This window comes from Cetorhinus maximus, chromosome 10 (assembly GCF_964194155.1).
Source record: "Cetorhinus maximus chromosome 10, sCetMax3.hap1.1, whole genome shotgun sequence".
Classification (NCBI taxonomy): Eukaryota; Metazoa; Chordata; class Chondrichthyes; order Lamniformes; family Cetorhinidae; genus Cetorhinus; species Cetorhinus maximus.
The window spans coordinates 17,143,715-17,171,695 of NC_135888.1; the positions used below are offsets into that span (position 1 = coordinate 17,143,715).

The following is a 27,981-nucleotide window of genomic DNA, read 5'->3' on the forward strand; positions in this document are numbered from 1 at the left end:
CCTACATACTTCAGCAGTGCCCATCTCTGACGGTGAGGCTGCCAATCTTTCAGTGCTGGGTGGCCTCCTATTGGCCCTCCAGACCCGATAGGCTGCCCACTTGGACTTAATTGGACTTAAATGACCGCCTCCTCCAAAATCTCCCCCAGGATCACACTGCCAGCATTTCCAGGATTGAGACCCACATTGTGTTCCCAAAGTCAGGATCAGGACCAGAGAACGAAAATTCTCCCCAAAGAGTACCACTGAGAATTAGTAATGTAATCAGTACGGATTTTTAAAAATAAATGAGAAATTCTGCATTTGCTACATATCAACTAATAGTTAAAAACAGATTACAAAACATCAACTTGCATTTATGTAGTGCCTTCAACTTAGTAAAATACCCCATGATATCCATAGGTATTGCCAGAGCAGCAGCCAATGTAGGTCAGTCAACATGGGTGATGGATGAAAGGGATATGGTAAGATACGGGCAGCCGAGTTTTGGATGAGCTCCCAATTTGGGTGGCTGTCTAACAGCATTGGAATAGTCAGGTCTGGAGGCATGGGTGAGGATTTCATTAGCAGATGAACTGTAGCAGAGGCAGAGTCAGATGATGTTATGAAAATTGAAGTAGGCCACCTTGGTGATGGAGCGGATATGTGGTCAGAAGCTCAACTTGGGGTCAAATACAACATCAAGGTTAGAAATGATCTGGCTCAGCCAGAGGCAGTGGCGAGGAAGAGGGATGAACTTGGTGGCAAGGGAATGGAGTTTGTGGCGGGTGCCGAAGACAATGGCTTCAGTATTTCCAATATTCAGTTGGAGGAAATTAACCAACAGGTTATTTAGGACATGTTATGGGTGTCAAATACAACATGGTTAAAAAGGCACCTTTTTCTTCCCCTCTATTTAAAATACAATTAGAAATAAATATAGAACATTATTATTGCTGTAAATGAAATAATTTACCACTTGAAATTGTCAATTTGTGGAATATTTTTATATATTTGGTGCAATTCCTGTATTCAGAATGTTGATAAAATTCGATGGTTTGAGTCAAAAAGATCTGATGTTGCGACTATGCTGAAGAGAATTTTCTCCATATGATGATAAATATTTGATACAAGAGCACAATCAGGTTTAGTTTAGTTCCTTTCTTAACAATTGTTAAGGGGTGAGTTGCATATTGTGCATCATGAAGATGCATCAAGCACATCATACCCATGGAAAAGTACAAGCTAAAAAACAAATATTGTCTAAGGGCACTATATACATTTCTGTAAATCAATGGCTACTAATGTATTATTTGACACTAATGGAAAATGTGGAATTTATACAAAAGGTAGAAGAGTGAGAGGCAATATTTTGTCTATATTGGATAAATATTGTATCAAATGATTTTCCCAAAATGTTTTCCTTTTTATCAGGGGTAAAAAAATGTCAGCAACAGATGAGCTAACATGGCATGGGATGTCTTCTAAGTGGCAAAAAATAATTGTTTTCATTATTTTCATGGTCAAGACTAGAGACTATTTTAACTGGATGGTTTATTCTTTGGTGGCATATGACTAGCTGAGTGCTTGTGTTTCACATATGATTGTTTCTGTAGTATGCAAACAGAGGGAAAGAATTATTAAAATTTAAAAGTTCAGCATTCTGCCAGGCCGACTGGTGTTATCAAATGGCTACCCCAGTATAAAGAAAACAGTAACAGCTAAACAGAAGTGAATACAAGAAACTAAGTCTAATGATGGGTTCCAACATTATAAAAAGAGCAGTGGGTTATTACCTGAACTAAGCGGAAATCTTCATCATTGACATTTCTACCTATGTTTTTGTGCAACGTACAGTATCCGTTATATGATTACTGAAGATTTAAATTGTGATGACACAAATTTAATCTCCAGTCTAGAAAAACCACGCCACTCATTTTTCTCCAGTCCTTCCCTTGTACAAGTTCCAAGTTCTGTCAAAAATCTTGTGTGCCCTCTTGTGACTCCCAGCTATTACTGCAGATATGTTGGGCTGGATTTTCAAAGCAGGGTTGGGAAATTGACACCCGGATGAATTCTGGGTCCTGACCTCACCCCTCAGCTGCGTCACTCTCGCGGTGTTATTTTTAAATTCAAATAGCCTAACTGGCCAGGAGGGGAGCTTGGCACCTAATTAGTGGAGGTCATGTTGGACATGCCACTGCCTTGCCAATTAGAGCAGGCAGCTCATCAGATGGCCAGGAAGTCGAACATGGTGGAATGCAGCCATGGAGGACAATGCTAGGAGCAACGCTCGTGCCAGCACTAGTTTCCCCCCAACACATTTGAATAAAGATCAACTACAAAGAAACTTAATTGGGCCCGACGGCAAATCTGACAGCTGTGCACTAACATGCATAAGGCTGTTTGGACTCACCCGAAAAAAGAAACATTGAAAATTGCAGTGTCATACATACATGCTGCTTAACAAGCTCCTTAAAGAGCTTAATGGGCCATTAATTGGTGGAGACTACACTCCTCCCCCACCCCGCCAGCCATTTGAAAATTCAAAACTCTCCTGGAGGCACCAGGATTCTAAGACAACCCATGGGACTGCAATCTGGAATTCCTGCCCGCACTGGGTCCTGACCCTGTGGTCCTTTGAAAATTCAGCCTGTTAACGTTGCCATTTTTTTTTCCCAAACAGCTGTAGTGAAATCTCCCCTGAGTATGTGGTTGCTGTAGAGCAATATATTTTTCGTTCACCATTTTTAAGATTTAAAATAAAAGCCCTTAAATTAAACAATGCAAGTTGATAATTTACTCACTGTTAATTGAATTCAATGGAAACTGTTAAAATATTTTAAAAACAGTATTATAAGTAATAACTAGTAACTTAGGTTTGTGCATTTGTTGCATACATATGTTACATGCAATGTAGTACTCCAAGCTTCCTCCAAGGAAGAAAGAGGGCCATTCAATACATGCAGTGAAAATAACATGGTAAATCTATTTATGGCACACCAGTCTACCAGCCTTAGGATGGGGGTGGGGTTACACCAATCAGTAGGTACACTGTTTTTAGTATACATCGCTAGAGCCAATTTGGTGCAAGTAGAGTGCCAATTCCGATAGGTCTCGGTGAAGGCAATATAGTTAACTTGGAGAGATAAGCAACTAAGCAGCTGCTCTACATTATGGTTTCAATGCAATTTTATTCTGCAACAAAATTGCTCTATGACAGGATAAAAATTAGATTTAAATTAGAGTATCAAAACACTCCCAAATATAGTCAGTAAATACAGGTTTCAATGGATTTAAAGAGTATTTTTGCAAGTGCTGATGACATCAGGGATGAAACAATAAGGAAAAACTGCAAAGCAAACAAAAAGGCCTGTCTTTTCTCCCTACAGATGCTGACTGATCTGCTGTTCATTTTTGGCATGAGAGATAGCAGTTTAGAAGGGTTACTTAACACAACAGTGTGAAGCTTAATTAATGCACACTTTATGATTAATCATGCTTGGTTTTATGACTCTCTTTACAGCTACTTATATAGCAGTGTCAGCTTTTTATACACTACTTTTGAACAGCTGGTGGCAGCCCTTAAGTAGCTTGCCAAACTCGCTAAAGCTGAGACCTGGAGAGCCCCATATATAGAAAAAGACTTCCCTAGCCACCAGCTTTAGTGAATTCAGCAAGTTTGATTTTACCACTGTCTATACAAGTCTTGCACATCAAGAGCCAACACTGTCAACATGGCAATCGGCACAAAATAAAAGGAGCTTAAAACTGCAATATTATTGCTTTTCGTTCAGATTCAGTAATTCCTTTGAGTTGCTACACTAAACTGTGACATTCAAAATCCTTGCTTAACCAATATTTAACAATTAACGGGAATTGAAAGAGCAAGGACTCCTGACTGACATTTTTACCATTATTTGGGCTTAAAAAGGCAGAAACAGGAATTTCTGACTGGTTCATTCATCGTTTACAAAATAAATCAACCAGTGATAGAATGTGCATGGTGTGTAGAATCCCTACAATGAGTGGTCAATTTTCCACCCTTTTGTTTTTTTTTTGTCAAATTTGGCCATTTTAGCAAAATCATATTTATTCCCAAAAGTGGTTTATAAATTGCTGCTCTCAATATGGAGCCAAAAGCTGGTGTAAATAATGGGGTTTGAAATTACATAGAATACAGTCTGTCCTGCTGCTTTTATCTAAAATAATGATGTTGCAAGGCTGTTGGCTAAATGCTCAGAGATTTACACAAAGACCTGCACAGCCAGCCCAATGACCAAGCAGACGGGAAGCTAAAAAACTCAAAAAGGTGGTCAGTCAACATCTTTAGAAAAAAAAAGACAGTTACCTATCGGAGGTTCTGATGAAAGGCATAGCCCTAAAACATTAACTTGTCTTTTCTCTTTACTGATGGTAACTGACATGCTCAACATTTCTGGCATTTTATGTTGTTGGTTTAGATTTCCAGCATTTGTAGTTCTCTCCTACCCTCCCACCCCATCCCCCACCCCCACCCCCCCCGCACTTATCACCCAAAGCATAGAATTTTAATTTAAAACGTTATTTCCGTTTGCAGCAGTCGTTTTTAATCTTTCCAGTCTCTGCACAATTAAAAAAAACTTTAATTTTTGTCCAGGGCCGGAATTTTCCATTCCGGAGACCAGGGGCGGAATTTTCCGCTTTCACCAACAGCAGGCAGGGGGCAGGAGGCAAACGAACTGTTTCCTGATAGCAGGATAAACTGTTGGAATTTTGTTCTGCCGACTTTCAAAGCGGATTAAAGGTGGGTCAAGCTTCCCGATGAACAGTGTCGGAAACCCGTTTGCATGCATCAGCACCTCATGCATGTTCATTAAAGGCCACCTCACCAGAATCAAGCTCGCCCTCCAAATTAAGTTTCCCGCCAGCAAGAATTTAGAACGTTCAGTTTTACGACTGTTTACAAGAAACATGCACCTGGTGAGCTTCACTTCTTCCACAACTTTGGAGGTCCGCAGATATGTAGGTAGGTATATCCTGTTCACAACAAACAGGGCAAGCCCAACTTGGCCCATCAGTCTGCTCTCGATCACCAGCAAAGTGTTGGAAAGCGTCATCGACAGGGCTATGGAACAGCACTTGCCCAGCAATAACCTGCTCATTAATGCTCAGTTTGGGTTTCACCAGGGCCACTTGGCTCCAAATATGGCCAAAAGAGCTGAACTGCAGAGGTGAGGTGAGGATGACTGCTTTTGACATCAAGGCAGCATTTGACTGAGTGTGGCATCAAGAAGCCCTAGCAAAACTGGAGTCAATGGAAATCAGGGGAAAAGCTCTCCACTGGTTGGGGTCATAACTAGCACAAAGGAAGATAGTTATGGTTGTTGGAGGTCAAACATCTCAGTTCCAGGACATCACTGCAGTTAATCAGTGAGATTCCCCCAAGGCGGGAGGAGTGTCTTTTTGGTGGTTAGAGTTCAAGGTCAGCACAAGTGGCCAACTGAAGGGACACCCTAATAATTATGAAGCAACTGGATGTCAAAGATGCTCACTTGTGTTCTCCTCTCTATGGTGAAGCCCACATGGCAGCAGGTTTGTTCCTGATTCATGGGTCTCATAATATTAAGGTCCAGCAAGCTGTGGAGCTGCCATTTGCCATCGGCAGCAGTCAGAGGCAGGGATGAAGGAGGAAGGGAGGTGGAATGTCTCCAAGGGGCATGGCTGGTGGAGGGCAGCCAACTCGCGACTCTAAACCCTCATCCTCCCTGGTGAATGGTCATGGCTGACATGCGATCATGCAGTTAGTCTTTCTATGCTGCCAAGGCAATGGTCTCTCTATAAGTTTATAGGATAGTAGAAGTAAGTAGAAAAGTGCCCTCTTGAGGCTTCTTGCAATGGCTCTTATTTGGTCAAAGAGCAATGTCTGCATACGCATTCATCTATGAACGGGACAAACACCCATCTCTGCTCCTCCAGGGCGTCCTTTACCTGAAAGGGATGTGGTGAGGATGCCATGTCTAGACAGAAGCCAGGTGAGGGGCTTAGCTCCTGCCTGGTAGTTTTGAGGTAACCTGCCCGCCCCGCCACAAGATTTGCCGTGCTCCTCGTGGATGCATAATTAATGAGCTGAAAAGCAGAAGATCACATGTGTTCACCCACCCCGTCGCCCAGCAAGAATCAAGCCAACTTTCCCGCCCACCTTAGCCTCCAGACTGGAAAGTTCTGCCCCAAGTCTGGTGGCAGACAGGACATTTGGCGTGATTCCCACTGGGCAGCGGGGCAGGTGAATATGTGCAATATTCCACTTGTTCGTTGGACCCGCCTTGAAAGTGGGGAGAACAAAATTCCAACTGTTTATCCCGCCGTCGGGAAACAGATTTTTTGCCTCCTGCCAAATTAAGTGCCCCTGCCCGCCACGATTCCCCTGCTGGCAGGAGCAGAAAATTCCACCCGGGTGGTGTTTTATTAGTACTTTCTGTTTTGAACCAATATCACTTCCTATAATCTACATGAAGCCTAGTGATGCTTCTATAGGCATTATCTCCCATTTCTGGCAAGCTCTAAATGTATCATTCAATACACTTTCTTTTCCCTATGTCATAACCCAACACCCAGCACCTCAAGACTATTGAACAACTCACTTTTCTTTTAAAATTTACAGGTTTCAAAAATCCATTTTGGTGTCATTTCTTTATTTATCTAGTACTCTGCAGCATCATTTGCCACAATCTGTGACCTCCTGGAGCAAAGTGGGTGCCCAAGAAGTACCTGCATGCCCATCTACTTTATTTAAATGAAGGGTGGACTCTGAGTCCAAGTTTGCACTCAGTGCGGTAGCGGGCAGGTAAAGTGACATTTTACCTACAAGCCACAATGCTGGCTTTTCATGCCACATAGTCCCAAACCCACTCCATTAATTATGCATTCCTGGGAAACACGCCATTTCCATGGCAGGTGGGCTCCCATTCACCCACCATGCCAACGCCTTGCCACTTCATCTTGCCGGGTGCCATACTTAAAGTCCAGCCGTGCGCACACCTCTCTGTCCTTCCAGCCTATGGCTGCTGCAAAGACGACAGGATAGCCCAGAAAGGCAAGAAGACTGTAGCCCCAGGTTCAATGACGCTTCCCTCCAGTGCCTTTTGGATGCAGTGGAGGCTTGCTGTGATGTCCTCTACCCACCCCGATCTGGCCACAAAATGGGCAGCAATCTCAGTAATCCGGCAGGGGAGGCGGTGGCAGTGGTGGTCAGTGCCAATCTCCTGCAAAAGAAGACAGCCACCCAGTGCCGAAAAAGGATGAATGGTCTCACCCGTCCGCCAAGGTAATTTACTCTTCTCATCACTCTCAACTCACACACTCTCAAAACTATTACACATCCACAGGGATCTTACACCTCAAGGGACAACAGCACTAACTCTCACACACACCCTCACATCTCCATCAGGCTCATACCTTCTTGAACTTGTGTCCTCATCCTGTCATCACACATTCCACGCAGTGCCGTGTGTCCTGCTCACACTCACTCCATCTGTTTTCACGCAGGAGAAGCCTGCTCACATCAGCAGGCAAAGGTCCCAGACCGGGAGTGGAGTGGCCCACATTAGGCCCCTCACTCACTGAGGGGTGTGCCACCGCGCTGACTGATGAGGACGTTGACCATGCCTGCGATGACGGTAAGGTCAGCGGCAAACACCCTTGTAAGGTTCCTGCACCATATCATCCCTCTCTCAACACAAATGTGAGTTCTCTCTCTCCTGCTTTTGACTCTGCTGCCAAGCACTACTTATCTCTACTTTGGTTCACAGGGAGCTCTGCCAAGCAACCGATACCCTCAGCCAGCCAGTCCCTCAGCTCCATCCATGTCCTCACATCCAGCCAAGAGGACACCTCCTCCATTGAGGTGCTGTGAATAAGCAGCCTGGAAGACCTGTCACAGCGCTTACCCACACCCCACAACTGTGACGAGACACACACCTTGGTGGAACCTAGATCTAGGGCAGACTCAGGTTCACAATCTGGTGGTAACCACACAGACACATGTCCGCAGCAGCAGGGGGCAGGTTTGTGCGAGGTCCCCAGCATTCGAAGGACTGCTGGGGATCAGGCATCTGTGAGGTCCGAGTCAGATGACGAACCTCTAGATTTGGCCTTCCAACTCATCCTGAAGAGTCAGCAGAAGGTGTGGGAACATCATGCCCTCAGCAGAGTGGCATGCGAGTTGGAGTGTGTCCACCTGCTCTTTGATGAAGTGGTGCCCACATGTGCATGTATGGAGGTCTCCATGGGGAGGATGGCGGACACCATGGAGACCCTGGTCCAGCAGAATGCAGGGACAGACCCGCACTCCATCGCAGGAGCCATGGGTGAGTTCCTGTATTGGCAGGAGGAGAGGGAAACGGGGCACCTCAATGTCCCTTCAGGTACTTCTTCCCCTCAAGGAGTCAGGCCAGGGCCTCAGGGCACCCAAACAGTGCAGGAGTGGCAGCTGGACACCCCTGGGTAATCCACTCAGGAATCTTAGAGGCTGCCCTCTCCCTCCGGGTCCCCTTTGCCTGGAAGCCCCTCAACCTCATTCTCTGTCACCGCAGAGAGAGCAGCTGGCCAACGAGTGATTCTGGAGGGAGAAGTGTGTGTGTGTGGCAGACCCTTTCAGAGCCTCGTACAAGCACTCTCCCACGCATGGGGATCCTTCACGTATCATACTCACCTCAATGTCCTGAGCATTTTGGATGTTGCCTGCTGTGGTTCGCTTTCAGTTGTCCATCTGAGCTGAGTCCACCTGCATCTCCGCCCACCCAATGATCACACTCCCAGGCAGCACCTGATCTCGCCCATCACGACTGTCATTTCACTTTCGATTCGGATAGCATGGTCTGGATTTGGTTTTTCATCTTTCCCCCATCTTTTCCCCTCCCCCAGTCACCTATTTCCTTTGCCCCATTACAGTTGACCACCCCCTCCCTATTCCACCTCCCCTCCATAACCTACCAGCCACAACTCTTTTCCTTTGGGGATGTCCAGGTGAACGTACACGTTTCCTTCCTTCCTGAAAATCCCACCCCATCCACATTCACCTCCCTGACCTCTTCCTTCTCACTCCAGAGTCCGTGCCTGCCTTAGAGTCCCCACCAACGGGGCGGCGGTTGGGGGAGTTAAGTCCAGCGGGCTGGCCTTATAATGATGTGCTGCTGTATTACAATGAGGTTCCCGACGCCCGATGGCGTGGAACACGTCCTGCCATCAGCGGCTGGAGCGGATGTTTACAAACTGATTTCACAACGTTGTGAAACCGATTTCTGGCGTTCTCGTCACATTGCCCACTGATAACACGGAACATGCCCAACGCCGGAAGGCACAGAAAATCCCGGCCAAAGTGACCTCTCTTTAAGCCCGTGAATTTTGACAGGGTCAGCAGGACACAGACGGGCACATCGCAGCACTTATGCAGGGGTGTTGACTTTATGGATTTTGGGGTCCCACCTTTATAAACAACTTGAACTATGCTCTTAATTTATACCCCATCTTACAAGTTTGTAACTCACCCACAGGTACCCACCATTCTATGCAGACTATAAGAGTGAAGGATATGATTCAATACTTAAGATAAAATCAAAGTTGACTGATCATTCGTGCACAATACGTTTCCTCTAAATTGGTTAATGTTGCTACTGGAAATGTATATACTCATCAAAAACAAGGATGTTCATCAATATTTTCTTCTATTTTACTTTAAATGCCATTGTCAACATGAGTTAGTTAAAGCACAAGTTAGTTGCTGAGCACAGCTTCCTGTAAACTGCCCCCAAAACTACAACTTCTTTGCAGCAATGTGCCATTTGGATTTTCCACATCAAGTAGGCTTCTGGTCTCTTCAAGTGAAGCTGCCAATTAGAGGCAAAAATATAGGCAGCCTTATGCTTAAAACTCACACCAATGAGAAATTGCCAAAACTGTTTCAAATCTAAGATAGTCTCGAGACTAAAATCCGCTTCACAGGACCAAAAAGGTTTCAAACACTGCACTGTTTTTAAATCATTTTTCCATTAGCAAAAACATTTACACAGAAACCCATGTGATAACCTGCAGTTATTATTAGAACAGCAAGTCAGAGGTTACCTCTTCGCTGAATAAATGAAACCTAAATCCAAATCATTTCAGGTTTATTTAAAAATTATTCATTCAGAGGATGTGGGCATTGGTGGCATGACCAGCACTTATTGCCCAGCCCCAACATGCTAGGCCATTTCAGAGGGAAGTTAAGAGTCAATCACATTGCTACAGGTCTGGATTCAGATGACTAGACCAAGTAAGGACAGCAGGTTTTCTTCCCCAAAGGACATTAGCGAAATAGATGTTCTTTTTTAAAACAATCCAGTAGTTTTATGGTTACCATTACTGATATTCCCTTTTTATTCTGGATTTTCTTAACCGAATTTAAATTTCCCTGCTGCTGTGGAGGGATTTGAACTCATTAGTTCAGGCCTCTGGATTACTAGTCCAGTAACAAAATCACTATGCAACCATCATTGCCCAAATAATATATTCTACAATTGTTAGCATTCTGACAAACCTTTGCATATTCCATCAAATCATTGCGTCCCAAGAATCGATTGTAAAACTCTGGCAACCTCCATGGGGAGATGATCTAAGATCAACAAAAAAAGGACATAAAAAGAAATCAACAAAAGTTCTGCGATGCTTTGCAACTTTGTATTGATCTTTGAATTCACCAAACAAGCCTGAAGGACTTATACCTTTCTATATGAAAGGAATTTTATTTTTCTGACTCGGGGAGTTTGCCACAGACATCAAATTTGCAGATATTTTCAGGGCAACGGAATTGTTGAACTCCAGAAGCTCTAGGGCAGGGGTTCCCAAACGTGGGTTGCGACCTCTGGGACAAAGCTTTGGGGTCACCACGTTAGAAGACATGATGGTGGCTGTGGAGCAGCCTAATGGCACTCCTGCAGTGGGTCACTTTGCTAGAACTACAACTCACCTGTGTGCTCTGCGGTAAGAGTCTGGCTAATTATCTACTGGAGCCAGCCATCACTATGTTGCCTTGAATTTGACCCAGCAGTATTCACTATGCTGCCCTCGGGAGGGATGCAGTGAAAAGCAGGGTCAGGGAGCAGTAGGGAGGTGGCGATTTGTGTTAAAGGTGACTCTAGCATACATTGCAGCCTGAATTTTAATTACCTGTTTTCTGGGGGTACATTATTTAATTATTGTGCACTTATATGTGGAGCAAGGTGATGCAAGTGCTCCTTGCCCTTTGTTAAATATATCCACTCCATGGCTTAATTAGTACACAAAACTTACTGTGTCACTGGAACAGAAATGATTTTAACACTGCCGCTTTATACCAGCCCTCGCATATGGTGGGCAAGTCGTAATTGTGAACGTCCTTGCTGTAAGCACTGCGACTGTAGCTAGGTTGCTGACAGGGGTCACCGTTTCAGGCATAGGACAATCATATCCAAGTGATCACAGTTAGGAGAGGCAGAAGTGGTGTAGCAGTGTATCTAATTTGTCAGAGTCCTGGACACCAGCAACACTACATCACATGAAGCCTTTGCAGGACTTGAGTCACATCACTTGCATTTCTATCAGATCGGTTGTAAGTTACGCAGTCTCCTGCTCGCACATCTCTCCCCTCCCACCCCAGCTCTCAATCGTCAGCAACCCCCATCCCTCTCCTTCTGGGGTCACGTCAATTTAAAAGCATTAAAATGGGATCACAGTGGAAAAAAGTTTGGGAAGCGCTGCTCTAGGGAAAGAAACATGATAATTTTGCAAAAGCAACTGTACCTTAAAAGCACATGTCCTGGGTTCAAGTAAACCAACAGCAATTAACATGTAACGCATTTTAGAAAATTGGTCTTTTATAAGCAAATATTCTTAAAAAGGCTTGAACTGAAACTTGCTGCAACAGGGACGACAGACATTTATCTGCTTGCAAAAATGTCTTTATTTAGATAATGGGTTCCAAAAATGCAAATATCCATCTTTTCAGATGGAAGAGCTCACTCCTTTCCCTCCAAAAATTAAAAGGGACTATTCCAACCTTATATAAACTAAGTATAATTCTTTAATGCACTTAAATGTATGTATAAAAAGAATTTATGTAAAAGTTTGTTTTTATTAAACAGTAGTGTTTTACTCAGCCTCCCTTTTCTCTTATCTTCAGGTTATTAAACCCCATCTCACTACCTGATATACTACTTTCCAATCTTGATGGTGGTTTGCACTATTGGATTTGTCCTGTCACCTTGGTTTCAAAATGAAGAAACACAGCAGACCTCAGACTCTTTTATCATTTGAATGTAGAAAAAAGAAATCTAACAAAAAGAAAAGGAGTCAGGTCAACCAGTGTGACAGAACGGTTTTCCCTTTTGTCTGTTCATTTACATGGTTAAGGACAGGAGCTACTGGTAAATAAACTTCACATTAGTTTTGTGGTTCAAAGTGGGATTATCCATCCTTTTTTAAACTAAATCCGGTGAAACAAAAGGAGGATTACTCAGGCTGCAAGCAGAGCTCACCACAAGCTGTTCCACAAGAACTACAAGAATCTACCATGCCAGTAGCTCTCAAACTTCTTTGGTGCCAGGCTATATTGTCTTAAGCTTTCTTAGGTAGGTCTAACCAAAAAATTCTCAACCTCACACCAGACAAAGGAGAACCAAATAGGGACATGCTCTTCACTTTCTATCAGGAGAGCCATATTCTCCGTTACCCTCTTCCAGTCTACAGAAATGGCTACGCTCATTGAATATGGCTTAAAGCAAGATCAATATAACCTATATAAATATAAAGAATGTGCTGGCCCAACAGGCCACAAGTTAAAATTGGCCGGAATTTTCCAGCCTCGTCATGGTGGGACCCGCCGTGGGAGATTCAGTGGCCCAGTCAAAAGTCCATTGACTTTCAGCGGGACTGGACGATCCTGGCAGCGGGCAGGGATGAAAAATCCCACCCATTGTATTTTTTTTTAAACACCACGAAACAGCAATAAATAAAAGCCTAGAAATTTGAATAAAACAAAAAAAAATCCTACAAATTCACAGCAAGGCACTCAGTATTTGACAGCAATTAGGACAGCAATGTTAACGTTTCAGCTGCCAGTTCTAATGGAGGGCCCCCCATCAACTCTCAAGTGCAAGTTGGCTTACTGTGCAATAGCAATCTATTGTTTTAATCACTATTGGTATTTGGAATTTAAAGTTATCCAGGAAAAAATAAATTAAGGCACAACCAGAAGTTTGATACAAGATACATAGAAAATATGACACAAAGCTCTTACCTTGACTTCTGGATACAGTGCATAGCAAGTCAACTCAAACCGAATCTGATCGTTTCCCTGAAAAGGACATGAATAAAGTTAAGGGTGTTGGAGAGCTAGCCGCACTGTAATATACAACATATGCTCTGCACTTCCAACCAGCTCCTTATGTCTTGCAAACTGACTTGATTCGATTCACTCCACATGATATCAAGAAATGGCTGAAATCACTTGATGCTGCAAAGGCTATGGATCCTGACAATATTCTGGCAAAGTACTGAAGAATGGTACTCCAGAACTAGCCAGGCCCCTAGCCAAGCTGTTCCAATACAGCTACAACACTGGCATCTACAAGGCAATGTGGAAAATTGCCCAGGTATGCCCTATCCACAGGACAAATCTAACCCGACCAACTATCGCACCATCAGTCTACCCTCAATCATCTGCAAAGTGATGGACAGAGCTATCAAGCGGTATTTGTTCAGCAATAACGTGCTCACTGTCACTCAGTTTGGGTTCTGACAGGGCCACTCAGGTCCTGACCTCATTACAGCCTTGGTCCCAACATAGACAAAAGAGCTGAACTAAAGAGGTAAGGCGAGATTGACTGCCCTTGACATCAAGGCAGCATTTGACCGAGTGTAGTAAAAAGGAGCCCGAGCAAAACTGGAGTCAATGGGAATCAGGGAGAAATCTCTCCACTGGTTGGAGTCATACCTAGCACAAAGGAACCATAGTTGTGGTTGTTGGAGGTCAGTCATCGCAGTCCCAGGGCATCACTGCAGAAATTCCTCAGGGTAGTGTCCTAGGCCCAACCACCTTCAGATGCTTCATCAACGGTCTCCCTTCCATCATAAGATTAGAAGTGGGGATGTTCGCTGATGATTGCACAATGTTCAGCACCATTTGCAACTCCTCAGACACTGAAGCAGTCTGTGTCCATATGCAGCAAGACTTGGACAGCATTCAGGTTTGTCCTGATAAGTGGCAAGTAACATTCGTGCCACACAAATGCCAGGCAATGACTATCTCCAACAAAACAGAAAGTAACCATCTCCCCTTGACATTCAACGGCATCACCATCTCTAAACCCCCCCCACTATCAACATCCTCAGGGTTTGCCATTGACCAGAAACTGAACTGGACCAGCCATATACATACTGTGGCAGGTCAGTGGCCGGAATTCTGCAGAGAGTAACTCACCTCCTGATCCTCCAAAGCACAAGGCACAAGTCAGGAGCGTGATGAAATACTCTCCACTTGCCTGGATGAGTGCAGCTCCAACAACACTCAAGAAGCTTGTCACCACCCAGGACAAAGCAGCCCACTTGATTAGCACCCCATCTACCACAATAAACTTTCACTCCGTCCACCACTGATGCACAGTGGCAGCAGTGTGTACCATCTACACGATGCACTGCAGCAACTCACCAAGGCTCCTTTGACAGAACCTTCCAAACCCACAATGTCTACCACCTCATAGGACAAGGGCAGCAGGTACATGGGAACACCACCACCTGCAAGTTCCCCTCCAGGCCTCACACTATCGTGACTTGGAACCATATCACCGTTCCTTCACTGTTGGAGTTAAAATCCTGGAATGCCCTTCCTAACAGCATTGTGGATGCAGCGACTGCCTGCAGCAGTTCAAGAAGGGGCTCACCACCCCCTTCTCAAGGGCAATAAATACTGGCCTAGCCAGCAATGCCCACACTCTGTGAGAGAATTTTAAAAAAAACTCAGGGTTACAATTGCTTACTGGTAACTGGAAATTTTAGGCAAGAAATTATTGTTGGGGATTTTAGGAGAGGAACACTTTGTGGCTTGATGCGGCATTCCGTTTTTTACTGCTTTAATGCAGATGTTAACCCCCTTACGTTAAATAAGTTGCAGCCTCCACCACAAGGGCAGAGAGAGAAATATCTGACAGTTCATTCACCAATATCGCCAACAGTCAGTCCTGGGCATTTTTGTAACAACAGCACAATCAAAGTCACGGCACCCAATTTAACTTACACAACCAAGGAACTGGACTATTAAGAAACATAGATTCATAGAATGGTTACAGCACAGAAGGGTGGTCCCACTCCCCAAGTCTTTACCTGTAACCCTACAAATTGTCATTAGCTGCTTATCCAATTCCCTTTCGAAAGCCACAATTGAACCTGTATCCACCACACCCTCACGCAGTATCTTCCAAATCCTAACCACTGACTGCACTGAATTTTTTTCTCCATGTCGCCTCTGTTCTTTCGCCAATCATCTTAAATCAGTGTCCTTTGGTTCTCGACCCTTCTGGCAAAGCGAACAATTTCTCGCTATCTACTCTGGATAGACCCCACTTGATTTCGAACACCTCTTTCAAATCTCCTCTCAACCTTCTCTTCTCCAAGAAAGACAATCCCAGCTTCTGCAATCTATCCTCATGACTGAAAACCCTTATCCCTGGAACCATGTCATAAATCTTTTCTACGTCCTCTCTAAAGCCTTCACTTCCTTTCTAAAGCCCAAAATTGGACATAGTATTCCAGTTGAGGCTGCACCATTATTTTATAAAGGTTCATTATAACTTCCCTGCTTTTCTACTCTATGCCCCTATTTATCAAACCCAAGATCCCGTATGATTTTTAACTACTTTTTCAACCTGCCTCGCCACCTTCAACAATTTATGCGCATATACCTGCAGGTCTTTCTGTTCCTGCACACCTTTTAGAATTATACCCATGAGTTATTCAATCACAGAAGAAAGTAATCAAGTATCCTGAAATATTAATCATGACAACACCAAAAGTTTGATGCCTATTTTTGGGACTTGTAAAAACCCTCCAATCTACCCCTTCTGAACTATAATGGAACACTTTTGCCTGCTTACAAGCTTTATTTCAAATGACTAACATACTACTGTGTATATTTTATAAATGTTAGCACATTTACATATGAACATACAAATTAGGAGCAAGAGTAGGCCATTCGGCACTTCGAGCCAGCTCCGCCATTCAATAAGATCATGGCTGATCTGATTTTAACCTCAACTTCACATTCCTGCCTACCCCTGATAACTTTTCACCCCCTTGCTTATCAAGAATCTATCTACCTCTGCCTTAAAGATATTCAAGGACTCTGCTTCAACCTCTTTTGAGGAAGAGAATTTCAAAGTCTCACAACCCTCAGAGATAAAATTTTTCTCACCCCTGTCCTAAATGAGCAACCCCTTATTTTGAGACAGTGACCCCAATTTCTAGAGCCTCCCACAAGAGGAAACACCCTTTCCACATCCACCCTGTTAAGTCCTCTCAGGATCTTATATGTTTCAATCAAGTTGCCTCTTGCTTGTTTAAACTCCAGCAGATACAAGCCTAGCCTGACCAGCCTTTCCTCACAAGACAATCTGTCCATTCCAGGTATTAATCTAGTAAACCTTCCCTGAAATGCTTCTAATGCATTTACATCTTTCCTTAAATAAGGAGACCAATACAGTACAGTACTCCAAATGTGGTCTCACCAATGCCCTGTATAACTGAAGCATAACCTCCCCACTCTTGTATTCAATTCCCCATGCGATAAACAATAGCATTATATTAGCTCTGCTAATTATTTGCTGCACCTGCACACTAACCTTTTGCGATTCATGCACCAGGACACCCAGATCCCTCTGCATCTCAGAGCTCTGCAATCTCTCATCATTTCGATAATAAGCCTCTTTTTTATTCTCCTACCGAAATGACAACCTCGCATTTTCCCACATTATACTCTACTTGCCAGATCTTTGTCCACTCAACCAACCTATCTACATCCTTTTGTAGCCTCCTTATGTCCTCTTCACACTTACTTTCCTATCTATCTTTGTGTCTTCAGCAAATTTAGCAACCGTACTATCGGTCCCTTGATCCAAATCATTTATATAATTGTAAAGAGTTGAGACTCCAGCACTGATCCCTGTGGCACACCACTCGTCACATCCTGTCAACTGGAAAATGAGCCATTTATGCCTACTCTTGGTTTCCTGTTAGCTAGCCAATCTTCTATCCATACCATCCATTTACATTGGCAATGCACATTAAGTTAAAGGATATGCTATTTTATATCCATAAGAGCATTATATTGTTACAATACACTATCCTATTGCTATAGCACAACTGTGTCTAATTCTTGTGTCTATTCCTTTAGTGCAAAAAGTCTAACAGGCACATTCTCAGGTCATCTAGCTGTTGTTGGATATCAAGAAAATCAGCATGAGATGACCAGTTTTCCTCTTTCTTTACAGAACAGGTGCTGCGTGTTTTTTTTTCCTTTATTCTTTCATGGGATGTGAGCATCACTGGCAAGGCCAGCATTTGTTGCCCATCCCTAACTGCCTTTGAACTGAGTGGCTCAGAGAGCAGTTAAGAGTCAACCACATTGCTGTGGGTCTGGAGTCACATGTAGACCAGACCAGGTAAGAACAGCAGGTTTCCTGCCCTAAAGGATATTAGTGAACCAGATGGGTTTTTACAACAATTGATTATAGTGGTCATGGTCATCATTACTGAGACTAGTTTTATAATCCAGATTTGTTAATTGAATATTAATTCCACCAGCTGCTGTGGCGAGATTTGAATCCATGTCCCCAGAGTATTAGCCTAGACCTCTGGATTACTAATCCAGTGATATTACCTCTAAGGTACCATTTCCCCAACGTGCTACATTCCGCTATGATTTGTTACTGGTCTGCTCTGAACTTGCAATCACTCCCCTCATTTCCTTCCAGAATGTCCACTCATACATAAACAAGGCCTTTTCAAACTATGACCTTAGTGTAGATGACCATCTACAGGATACCTTGCATCGGCCAAAACAGGACTCACAGATGACAACTTCCTTATTACAGAAAGTCCCCAAAATGGCTATATTTTTTACCACATTCGCAACCAAACTGCTATAAGGGTAGCAGTGTACTCATCTCCAAGTCACCTTGGCCTCCCCAGACCCCCCTGCCCCCGGCTCCTTCTTTAAACACCTTATCCATTCCGCTTATTTAAAATCCTTGTCACTTAACCTCCCCCACCCCCAGCCTCACCAGTAGCATGCCAATTTCTTCTCATAATGTCCTCCCTTTTCTTCCCTGAGCCCATGCACTAAGTGACTCCTCATCCTCATTCAACATTCATTTTGATTAAATTTGCCTCCACCCTCCTGCATTCTCCATCTCACTCTCTAAAATTGACTCACCCACCCATATCCACAACCAGTCCATCATTCATGACCCCTCTGCACCTACTCGCTCAATTTTCAAAAAGGCCATTTCTACTTCTCACCCTGCTCTCCTAAAATCCCAATACACTGACCAACCAACCACCCATAGAAAAAAGAAACCCTCCCTCAGGTTGTTTATAATTACATTTTTAAATTCCAAAATTCCTCACCTTTAGCCCCAACTCGTCATGACACTTCTTCCACTGCCAACTTGCTTCACTCTCTCTCACCTCTATCTTTGATTCTCTGGCCCCACAGCAAAATTAGCACTGTTTCCCATTGTTATTATCTCTCTAGTACAGTCTCCAAATTCTTTTCCCCAATTTTGTGAATACAAACTTGAGTGCAGCTAGTACATAACTAGCTTAGCTAGCTACCTGAATCAGCTTTGCAATATCAAACACTACCATGTTTCAGTCTCATCTGCTTAAACTAGCCAGGATCATCCTATATGGTACAGATACCCAAGGATTCTTGTTTCGACAACAAATTTCCTCCTCAAATCCAATTTCCCTGCCTCCTCCTGCTTCAACTTTAATACATTCAAGGAACTTGTGAATTTGTTAGTTTACAAGCTTGAGAGCATCTATACAGGTGTTTTCTGTGTCCTTCTCTTGCCTTGTTGCTCTTGCTTTAACCCTCTCCAATTACCCATTCAATGGTTCTGAACCCCCTCTGCAGTTTCTTCTATCTAGTTCAAGCGTATCTGATCAGGTGGGCACTCTGCCTCCTGCTTTTCGGATGAATGCCTCGTTGTCCTCATGGAGGAGGCGGCTGCCAGGAGGGACACCCTTGTCCCCAGAGATGGGAGGAGGCCAACGCACCTCACCAAGAGGGCATGGGAGGAGGTGGCAGCCTGGGTGAGCAGCCATGATGTGGTGCGGAGCACTTGGGTCCAGTGCTGGAAGCGCTTCAATGACCTGCTGTGCTTAGGAAGGGTGAGTACCGTGTTAGCATGGATCAGTGTGCAGAAGTGTTAAGGCCTGACCGTCCCCCCATGGACCTCAGGGGTGCTAGAGTCTGAGTGCCAACTGTCAATGATGCCGGAGCTGGCCAAGGGGGTGAGCTCTGGCTGCCTGGATTAAGTACCTTGCACTTGACTGAGTCCTGAAATGAGGCTTGGAAATGCTAAGAATGAAGCTCTGAACAGAAATGAAGCTGCCAAGTACCAATAAGCAACCAGCTGCAAACTATCTTCAAAACTGCTCACTACTCCCTCTGGCAATGCTGCTGACACTTTTAATCCCACCCTTGAATGAGGCTCGTGAAAATGTCGGCTGGCCACCTGCCGGTTTTGCCCGTGTGACGAGCAGAAAATTGCACTGGCATGGTAAAATCACAGTCAATTGGGCTGTTAAGGGCCTTAAATGGACTGTTAACTAATGGCGGGTGCCAATCTGGCACCCATGCCCCCCCCCCGCCAAGCAAAATATCGTGCAAGTGCGCGATAACGCCGGGATGCTCACCCGACATCATCCCGTGCTATTTTATGGGGGAAAGAAGGCTGTTTGGTTGACTGTCAAGCATCTTCATTGGGTAATGAGTCTTTTTGATTTCCAATTGGCATAGGAAGGCAGTACGTCACAAGGATAGATGTGTTGATCAACTAATGGCTGAAGTATGGGGACAAATCATGTGATGAAACATCCAGGAATACATTTAATCACAGTTGACAACCTTAACTTAGACTGTGGAATACTTGTGTGCAAAATGCTTAGAAATTGAAATGATTGACTCCACTATTTTAACAGAGGTGGTCACCTATTTATTTTTAAACAATTAAGTTCTCCATGGGCATAGTGAGGGAGGGAAATTTCAGAACCAAGCATCGGGACCCATGCACAAGTGTCCAGTGTAATTTCAGGGCCTAGGTATTTGGCAGATGGAAGAAATAAGCAATGCCAACTCGCTGGCCTCACCTGCTGCACAGCACATGATAATTAGGTAGCATCATCTGCTCAATAGTTTATTTGTAACATGTTCATTAATGCTGAATGGTTAATAATATTGGCACCATCAGACTTGCTTCATTGTACTTTCTTGTTTTTAATCTGTAGCCAACTTGTTCAGCATTGTATATGTTTTTAGTAGAATCACAACAGCAGCTTACAGAGGCAATTTGTTTTTTTCTTCCCCTGTAAATCCCAAAACAGGCCCATCTGCTCCCCACAATGCATCAACACTACAGATGGAGAAACACCTTACATCAAAACCATTCAGAGCAGCCTCAGGACAGCCTACTCTGATCTCATTACTAGAAGATGCTTTAGAGAGGACAGACGTACTTGCTAGTATTGAAAGTTTCGATCAAATAAATTGAATACAATTACTGTGGGGAAAAACTCCTGCTAAAATGACAATTTGGGAATATACATCGAACAGGTACATTTCATTGTGCCTAGTTGGCAAGAAAGCATTCAACAGTCAGACCTCATCAGAGTAGAAGGAGGAAAAGTCTACTTCACCACTATGTGCAAAATGCAAGTACTAAAGAGAAAGTGAAGAAAAACTAGAAGAGCAGGCAATATTTGCCTTTATCCCTTGATTAGACATGATAGCTGAACTGCACAGAGAAGCAATATCCGAGAGTGCATTAATAGCAGTATTTATCTACAGTATTCGCCCTGAAACCTAATTAAAACACTTCTGATCAGATGCTAGCACATTAATTTATTTTATATCTATTAACTATAACATTCCACAACTTGTGTTGATTTATTCGAATGGTTTAAAATATGGGGCACTGATTCTGTTTAAATCTGTTTCTATATGGCTTAGTCTGATACTAGCAGTGCCAGCTTTTGACACGTAAATCTCACACAGCCAGGATTCACTAGGAGTCACCGAAAGGCCAGCAAGTTTATCATCACATTGCTCTGAGTGACCCATGCTTTGGGAACTGCCACGTCTTGCTCAATTTAGAAGCATCAGTGTCTTGTGCCAATCTATACTGAATACCAGAAGATGCATGACACCTATATAAGCAAGAGCATGTCAGAACATGCAAGTATAGCATGATGGTGGCAACACAGAGCTTTAACCCCTCAATTTAGGAACGAAACCTGACAGAACTCCCTTCCTAATAGCACTGTGGGTGTACCTACATCACATGGACTGCAGCGGGTCAAGAAGGCAGCTCACCACCAACTTTTCAAGGGCAACTAGGGATGGATAATAAATGCTGGCCTGGCCAGCAAAACCCACATCACATGAATTAATTTTTAAAAAATCTCTTGGGTTCTTGACCCCATCTGTGTTACAGGGGAGGCACTTGGTAGAGAGCAAAAGATGGGACAGGCCAGGAGGATAGGAGGAAGAAAAGGCCAACATCGCTTTCCTCAATTAACACAACCAAATTCAAATCATCTGGTCATTTATTACTCATGCAATATTGCAACATACAAATTGACTGCTGAGTTAGTCTGCATTACAATGGCTCTGTTTTTAATCTCAGGTGTATCAAGTAGGTGTTTGGTTGTGGTGAGGGGAGGGGGAGAGTTAGTAACTCACGCTAATTCTTTCTCTGATACAACAGGCATTTTAATTGGTCAGTTTATTTGCATGCTGCCAGTTAGCTGCCTCCCTGCAATGAACAGGATGCAGCAATTTGGCCAGGGGGTAGAAGTGGAAATTTGGGCACCAGCTGGCACCAAAGAAAGGTTAAATGCCAAGAAGGTTAAGTCACAGGGAGGGGTCAGAGCCTGGGCAGCAGAGGCTGCACTTTCCTCGTAGACCCCAGAGGAGCACACTTTAATTAGCATTTAGTCCACTTCTCATAGCCAAGTTTGTGGTAAAAGTGCAGAACTTCTCTGACTCAGGCCAGAGTTAAAAAATCAGTCAGGGCCCCAATGTTATTAATGGGCCCCAACATACAAACTTAAAGAACTGTCCCACCAGCTTCTTGATTTTGTTGGTCACTCAGAAGGAGGTTAAAATCAGGATTAGCACAAAACAGGAGGGGAATTGTAGAGTCACCCAGTGCATTTTAACTGCCTCCTCCCCCAAGGTTTACGCTTTATAGGTAGGATTTAAATCGCACCAGTAACTTTGCCTGAGAAAATAATCCATTGGCTGCTGAAAATGTTGTGGTGATCTGAGGTTGCGATAAAATGCTGCTTAGTTAGCCTTGCATTGCAGAATACACTTGACACATAGTGCCACCAAGTGGAGAGACAGCTAAAAGTTTCTCCTCAATAGAACACTAATTCCATGCCTACTCAGTAGTAAAGCTATACTGCATATTCTACAACAGAAACAAGTTGAGTATGTTTTAAAATGGAAATATCCACCACGCATCTACCAGTAATGTGAAAAATTGCCCAGGTATGTTTGTCCACAAAAATCAGGACAAATCCAACCCGGCCAATTACTGCCCCATCAGTCTTTGCATACACAAAGTCAGAGAGTTGTTACAAAAAAAGCATTATCCAGTATACACACAAAATTGGATCTTTCATCCTCTTCTCACTGTCAATTGGATTTGGTCTACAGATTGCATATATTAAAAAAAATTCATGGGATGTGGGCATCCACATGCTGGGCCAACATTTATTGTCCATCCCTAATTGCCCTTGAGAAGGTGATGGTGTGCTTACTTCTTGAACTGCTGCAGTCCATGTGTTGTAGGAACACCCACCAATGCTGTTAGGAACGGGGGGGGGTTCCAAGATTTTTACCCAGCAACAGTGAAGGAATGGTAATATAGTTCCAAGTCAGGATGGTGTGTGTCTTCGCGAGGAACTTACAGATGGTGACTTTCCCATGCATTTGCTGCCCTTGTCCTTCTAGGTGGTAGAGGTCACAGGTTTGGAAGGTGCTGTCGAAGAAGCCTAGGTTTCAGCAGTGCATCTTGTAGATGGTCCACACTGCTGCCACTAGGCACCATGGTGGAGGAAGTCAATGTTGAAGGTGGTAGATGGGGTGCCAATCAAGCAGGCTGCTTTGTCCTGGATGGTGTCAAGCATCTTGAGTGTTGTTGGAGCTGCACTCATCCAGGCAAGGGGAGAGTATTCCATCACATTCCTGACTTGTGCCTTGTGTATGGTGGACAGGCTTTGGAGAGTCAGGAGGTGAAGTATTCTCTGCAGATTTCCCAGCCTCTGACCTGCTCTTGTAGCCACAGTATTTATATGGTTGGTCCAGTTCAGTTTCTGGTCAATGGTAACCCGCAGGATGTTGAGAGTGGAGGATTTAGATTTAGAAATGCCATTGAATGTCAAGGGGGGGATGGTTAGATTCTCTCTTGCTGAAGATGGTCATTGGCTGGCAGTTAAGTGGCAGGTAACATTCACACCACTCATCAGCCCAAGCCTATCGTTCAGGTCTTGCTGCATCTTGACATGGACTGCTTCAGTAACTGAGGTGCCGCGAGTAATGTTGAACATTGACCATCAGCGGTGAACATCCCTACTTCTGATCTTATGGAGGGACCTCATTGATGAAGCAACTAAAAACGGTTGGGCCTAGGACACTACCCTAAGGAACTTCAGCAGCGATGTCCAGGGACTGAGATGTTTGGCCTCCAACAACCACTACCATCTTCCTTTGTGCTAGGTATGACTCCTAGTTTCCCCCTTATTTGCATTGACTTCAGTTTTGCTAGGGCTCCTTGATGCCACATCTGGTCAAATACTGCCTTAATGTCAAAGGTAATCACTCTCATCTCACCCAGAATCACAGAATGTTTACGGCACAGAAAGAGGCCACTTGGCCCATAATGTCAGCGCCTCTTGAGTTCAGCTCTTTTGTCCATGTTTGGCCCAAGAATGTAATAAGGTCATGAGCTAAGTGGCCCTGGCGGAACCCAAATTGAGCTTCAGTGAGCAGGTTATTGCTGAGTAAGTGCCGCTTTGATAGCACTGTCGACAACCCCTTCCATCACTTTGATCAAGAGTAGATTGATGGGACGGTAATTGGTCAAGTTGGATTTGTCCTGCTTTTTGTGGACAGGACATACCTGGGCAATTTTCCACGTTGCCGGGTAGATGTCAGTATTATAGCTACTGAAACAGCTTGGCAAGTGGTGTGGCTAGTTCTGGCGCATTTCTTCAGTACTATAGCCAGAATGTTGTCAAAGCCCATAGCCTTTGCAGTAACCAGTGCCTTCAGCCGCTTCTTAATATCAAGTGGAGTGAATCGAATTGGCTGAAGACTGGTATCTGTGATGCTGGAGACCTCAGGAGGAGGCAGAGATAGATCATACAACCAGCACTTCTGGCTGAAGATGGTTGCAATGCTTCAGCTTTGTTTTTTCCACTATTGTGCTGTGTTCTCCCATCATTGAGGATGGGGGTAGTTGTGAAGCCTCTTCCCTCTCCTGTTATTGGTTTAATTGTCCGCCACCATTCACAACTGGATGTGGCAGCACTGCAGAGCTTAGATTTGATCCGTTAGCTGTGGGATTGCTTAGCTCTGTTTGTCGCAAGCTGCTTTCGCTCTTTGGCATCCAAATAGTACTGTGTTGTAGCTTCAAACACAGTATGGCCAGTGATGTTAGCTAGCACTCACTTTAAGCAATTCTCTGTGAAGGTGGATCAGATTGGGGGCAAATATATATTCGAAAACAAAGCAAAGAAATAGCCATTTCTTAAAAACAGAGCGATTGTAACTAATTTATTAACTTTTTATCAGTAAGAGGGGGGAAAATGTTTTTTTTGGGGGGGGGGGGGTGGAGTTTTTTCTCCTCTTTTTTTATTTTGCTTGTTTTGCGATGAAAAACAGCGCACGCTTTATCAAAGGGACCGAGAAGTTGTTGGGGGTATGGCTTTCTTGGTGACATTGGGAGACCTCCAGGCCATTCCAAGGTTTGAGTGGCACAAACTATTGGAAAATGTGCATTATTTGATTATAAGAGTGACAAAGACAGACACTCGGGAAGCCTATAAACTCAGTGAGGGTAGCGCTGTTTGTCTCCAAGAGACATTTCATTTTGAAGACATGCGGTACACCCTCTTATTGCGAGCTCTGGAGCCCCTGTTGGAACTTGCTCGTGAGTACTATGGCTTTGATTCTATTCAGGATTTCTTTTATTCTGGCAAAGACTTTGTGAAACTAGCACGTCAGGAATACCTACATAGGAACTTTCAGGAGGAGGTAGAATTTCTGGATATGGTGTTCCCAAATGGCCTATTGCATGGGACATGTGAATTCTGATTTAAATATCTTCATGAAAGCAGTTTATAGAAATAGAAAAACTAAATACAAGTATTTTGAGCCATCTGATGCTAATGCAGGTTGAAGTAGAGAGGGATGCATTACTTCTGCTGGGGAAAGAGAAGAATAACACCTTTTAAAGCGAGTTGCCATCAACCTACCTTTCCTGTGGCTCCATGGGACACAAATTGAGCTTTTTCCTGTTTTGCGATCTTGACCTGACCTCTAGCAATGCAAGGTCTAGCCAGTGATGTTCCAAGGAAGTATCTGTCCTCATAAACAGCATTTGACTGCACCCACGGCCAGATAAACTCTTCTACAAACTCCTTTCGCAAATCTTCAATAAAAACCTGCAACCAAAGCATAAAGGACACATTTTTGTTTTGAAAGGTTTTTTAAAAAGCGTAAAAGAGAAGACAGGCAGACAACTTGCTCCCCAATTTCTGTTAATATCTCTTGAGTTAAACATGAATAAGAAACTCAAAGCAATTCCCTCTCCCTGGAACAATTGGCTGTTGCCAGGTATTAAAGCCCAGTTCCTGTGTCGACAGGATTTCTGGTCGACAATGAGGACGGTCCACGTTGGTCTAATGAATCATGGGAGGAATCCTTCTCTCTGGACCTATAAAGGCTGCTGCACCACAGCTGCGGCCGCTAGTGATCTCCTAGAGGAGTTGCCCCTCCAAGATCATGACAAGGCAGCAGTATCTTTTTAAAAATTAAGCATAAACTTACCTGGCCTTTGCCCTCTCTCTCCCCTATGCTCAGGTCAGCAGCTCCCACCTCAGCCAGTGAAGCTATCAATCACTGAGTATTGCAGGGCTTCCCATTGGCCTTTCAGTGTCGGGAGCTCACCCACTGTCCCTGATTAGATGGTTAGCCTGCGCCCTGCCATTAACTGGTCTGGCCCTTATAAAGTGTACGAAACACACCAGGGAGCATCAGGACCTGGAACTGAACCGGTGGCCAGGTTCCTGACTCAGAATTGAAAATCTAGCCCATGAATTGACAGTGATGGAGCATTTTTTTTGCTTGTTAGAATAGATTTTCTTCCTTTAACCATTCTTGGATCACACGGGAAAGTATCATAATTATGAATCTGACTGCTGGGAATGGAAACAAGTTTCCCAAAATGATGGCCTCCTTCCAGGGAAGCATCAACTGCCACACAGCATATATTACAATAGAACAAAAGATTGATAAACGGAGCATTTGGAATTACAGTTTTGGTCCCTTTACCCAAGAAAAAAAGTTCACTAGATTTAACCCTGGGATAAGAGGGCTGTTATATGAGGATTGAGTGAGTAGAATGGGCCTATAGTCTTTGATTTTTGAAGGATGACAGGTGATTTCATTGAAAAATAGAGCATTCTGAGAGGGTTTGACAGGGTAGATGTTGAGAGGCTGTTTCACCTGGCTAGAGAGCCTAGAACTAAGGGTTATAGGCTCAGGAGAAGGGGTCAGCCATTTAGGACTAAGATGAGGAGAAATTTCTTAACTCAGGGTTGTGAATCTTTGGAATTCTCTACCCCAGAGGGCTTTGGGTATATTCAAGAATGAGATTGTTCAAATTTTGGACACAAAGTGACTGAAAGAATTTGGGGATAGGGCAGTACAGTGAGATTGATGTAGAAGATCAGGTATGATACTGAATTCCTGAGCAGGCTCAAAGAGTTGTATAGCCTTCCCCTGCCCTAATTCCTAAATTCTTAATGTGGAAACAAACCCCCTATTCTACCACTCCACCGTGCAACGTACTTGAACTACCAATTTACTGCTGCCAAAGTCATTCTATTGAACTATTTTGGATTGCTTAAGTAAGGTTATGCTAGTATACTGGTTATATTACTAGAGTAGTAATCCTGAGGCCTGGAATAATGATCCAGGCACATGAGTTTAAATCCCACCATGGCAGCTGGGAAATTTAAATTCAGTTAATAAAACAAATCTGCACTAAAAAGCTAGTATCAGTAATGATGACCGTGAAACTATCGGATTGTTGTAAATTGCCGTCCTTTAGGGAAGGAAATCTGCCATCCTAATACATTCAGTTCTTCGTGAGATGCAGGTCCACAGCAATGTGAACGGCTCTTAAGTACCCTCCAAAATGGCCGAGGAAGTCATTCAGTTGTATTCAAGAAGGTGACTCACCACCACCTTCTCAGGGGCATTTAGGACTGGGCAATAAATCTTGGCTTTGCCAGCAACACTGCCTCCAATGAATGCATTTAAAAAAATCAACGTAGAGTTACTTTACCTTTTTGGCTCCAAGAGTTAACGCCTTCTCTCGAGCAGCTGCAAAATCTTCATCCTGTCCTACGTTAGCCTATTTGTGACGAGAAAGAGAA

General features: G+C 43.8%; 1 protein-coding gene across 2 annotated transcripts in view; it reads right to left on the minus strand.

Annotated features, from left to right (window-relative positions):
• Positions 1-27,981, minus strand: part of ass1 (argininosuccinate synthase 1) — a 155,335-nt gene that overhangs the window by 109,072 nt on the left and 18,282 nt on the right. For both annotated transcript variants that reach the window (XM_078550059.1, XM_078550058.1), the window contains exons 3-6: positions 27,891-27,959; positions 25,795-25,983; positions 13,271-13,327; positions 10,535-10,609 (exon numbers count right to left, since the gene is read on the minus strand). In XM_078550059.1, coding sequence (XP_078406185.1) covers positions 10,535-10,609; positions 13,271-13,327; positions 25,795-25,983; positions 27,891-27,959 — 390 coding nt within the window. The remainder of the gene's footprint in view (positions 1-10,534; positions 10,610-13,270; positions 13,328-25,794; positions 25,984-27,890; positions 27,960-27,981) is intronic.